We start from the raw sequence: 2,030 nt of genomic DNA, 5'->3' as shown, positions 1-2,030 counted from the left end.
GCCAGGGGAGTTAGGGTGTACCCATTCCATACCTACGGTATTATAGAACAGCTTCTGCAGACAGAAATGGATCTTGCAATCAATGGAAAGTGTTCAATGCAACAGCTGTCGATGTTTGTCGATGTACGCCTTCATTCTATTGTTTCATTGCTTTATAACCATTGTGTTCAGTCTGACAGAGTGCAGGTTGCCACTACACTGCATGATTATGGTGTAAATGAACCCAAAGTGCTGGTCTATCCTTCTGGTGATGATGACACTGGCCCAGATGAGGTGATGTTGAATGTTCAGGGCTATCTGCTCAATAGAAGGCTACCACCCATTCTTTCAAAGACAGAGTATGCATTCTGTATATGTGATGGGACTATACTACAGCCTTGCATCGACCAGAGTCATCCATTCTGAACAATATGTTTGCTTGGGTGGTCTAGGTGCTGAAAGCTTTGATGCTGTGGCTGTTGCTGTAGCTGAAATTCATCAGTATATGGGCACTCATGTTGGTTCCAGTGGTCTAGCTGGATGGAAGGTCAAGTGGGAAGGCGGTCACATTGTTGTGGACTTTCACAACCGCTATCTGATGCCACATAGCAAGGCGCACACCTCGACCATTCTGACTATTCCTGAGGAGATGGACCCTTATCATATACTTCGTAACCGGATAACAAATGAGGTCTACACTCAGGACAATGAGGTCAAGTACTTTGAGCGCACCAAGGAAAGCCATAATGGGATCATGTGAGTGTCCTGTTCATACGTACTATATGATACTAACTGTCCACTCTAGCAAGCATTGTTTTCAACCGGTGTCTCCAAGTGTATTTACTGTAGGGCAGCTGGTGGAGGTGCAGGTGTCTTTTGTTGTTGTGCTGGTGTCAAAAGGAGTATGGAAGATGATTCTGAAGCTATGGTCCATTTGTATATTGAATCGAATCATTCAGGAGGTTAGAGTGTCCTCAGTCTATTGAGTATCAGGTACTAATTGCTTGCTTCTCATCAGGAGCTGAATCAGGAGCATCTTTGCTCTATGATGGGTAGTTCATCCTCTCTGAAGAAAGTGAAGCGGCGGGTGGGCTATGAGGAGGATAGTGATGTGGAGGAAGCTCAATCTGACCTGAAGCGCATGCGTCTTGACTCTGTAGATGAGCAGTAGCTGTATCAATCATGTTGTGTCTGCCTTTGACAAGTGCACCCAAAGTTTAACTGATTTAATACAAATGCATGATACACAACAAATGGCAAATGCTATCTAAGCTTTTCTATCTACCCTTTGGTACTTGCACAACAAATGCTCAACCATGAAATCATCAAAGGTAATACTAGCCTTTTGCTGGTCAGTAAGGCTACTGTTCAAGAAATTGTAAACACCTTCAAATGCAGCTTGTACCTCATCAGGGGATGCAAGCTCCTGAATCAAAGCACACTCCAGCAAACCTTGCCTAGCTCCCTTCTTCATCCTCCTACACAGTAGGAAAGGTGACTTTACCAGCATAGCACAAGTCACCTGCCAGAAGGAGGGCATTCAACTACCCAATTTGAGGGAGAATCTTCTTGCCACCAGAGGTACCAGAAAGCACCCACTTGAGAGCAGTAGGGAAGCTTGCCTTGCCACCCACTGCATGATCTTCCAGAAACTTGTGCCACAGAGGTTCTGCAGCAAAGTATTGAGCTGCTGAACTGGGAGAGCGACCTTTTGACCAAGTCCCATAGGCACCAGGATCACAGAGACCACACTCATTGTTGCCTGGCTGAGCAAGGAACTCCTTGCAGGCCTCATTCCAAGCCTCAAGGTTGGGGAAAAGGTTGGACTGGGTGTGGAGGAAGCGACAACTGAAGGTGATACCTCTGAAAATACAGGCACTGGCAAATGCACCTGGGAGGTGAATGTTGTCAGGACGGAGGGGGCCAGTGGAGGAGGTGACAGCGAGGCAACTGGGAGCATGCTTGTGGAAGGGAAAGCCCTTGTCCAAGCCCAAGTCAAGAACAGCTTGCTGATACTTGGTGGAGGAGGATGGTGTAGTGTTGTCAAGTAG

The 2,030-nt window shown here is 46.7% G+C and overlaps 1 protein-coding gene across 1 annotated transcript; it reads left to right on the top strand.

The window, feature by feature from the left end:
- On the top strand, window positions 1-2,030 carry POSPLADRAFT_1142711 (hypothetical protein; the record flags this gene model as incomplete). The annotated part of the gene is made up of 7 exons (XM_024485462.1): window positions 1-123; window positions 172-338; window positions 508-735; window positions 815-941; window positions 998-1,146; window positions 1,466-1,560; window positions 1,708-2,030. Coding segments are annotated over 7 exons (1,212 nt in total), but the record flags the coding sequence as incomplete, so codon positions are not given.

This window comes from Postia placenta, assembly GCF_002117355.1.
Source record: "Postia placenta MAD-698-R-SB12 unplaced genomic scaffold POSPLAscaffold_7, whole genome shotgun sequence".
NCBI lineage: Eukaryota > Fungi > Basidiomycota > Agaricomycetes > Polyporales > Adustoporiaceae > Rhodonia > Rhodonia placenta.
Note: the sequence above shows the minus strand (reverse complement) of the source record. Positions and strands in the feature narration are given on the sequence as shown.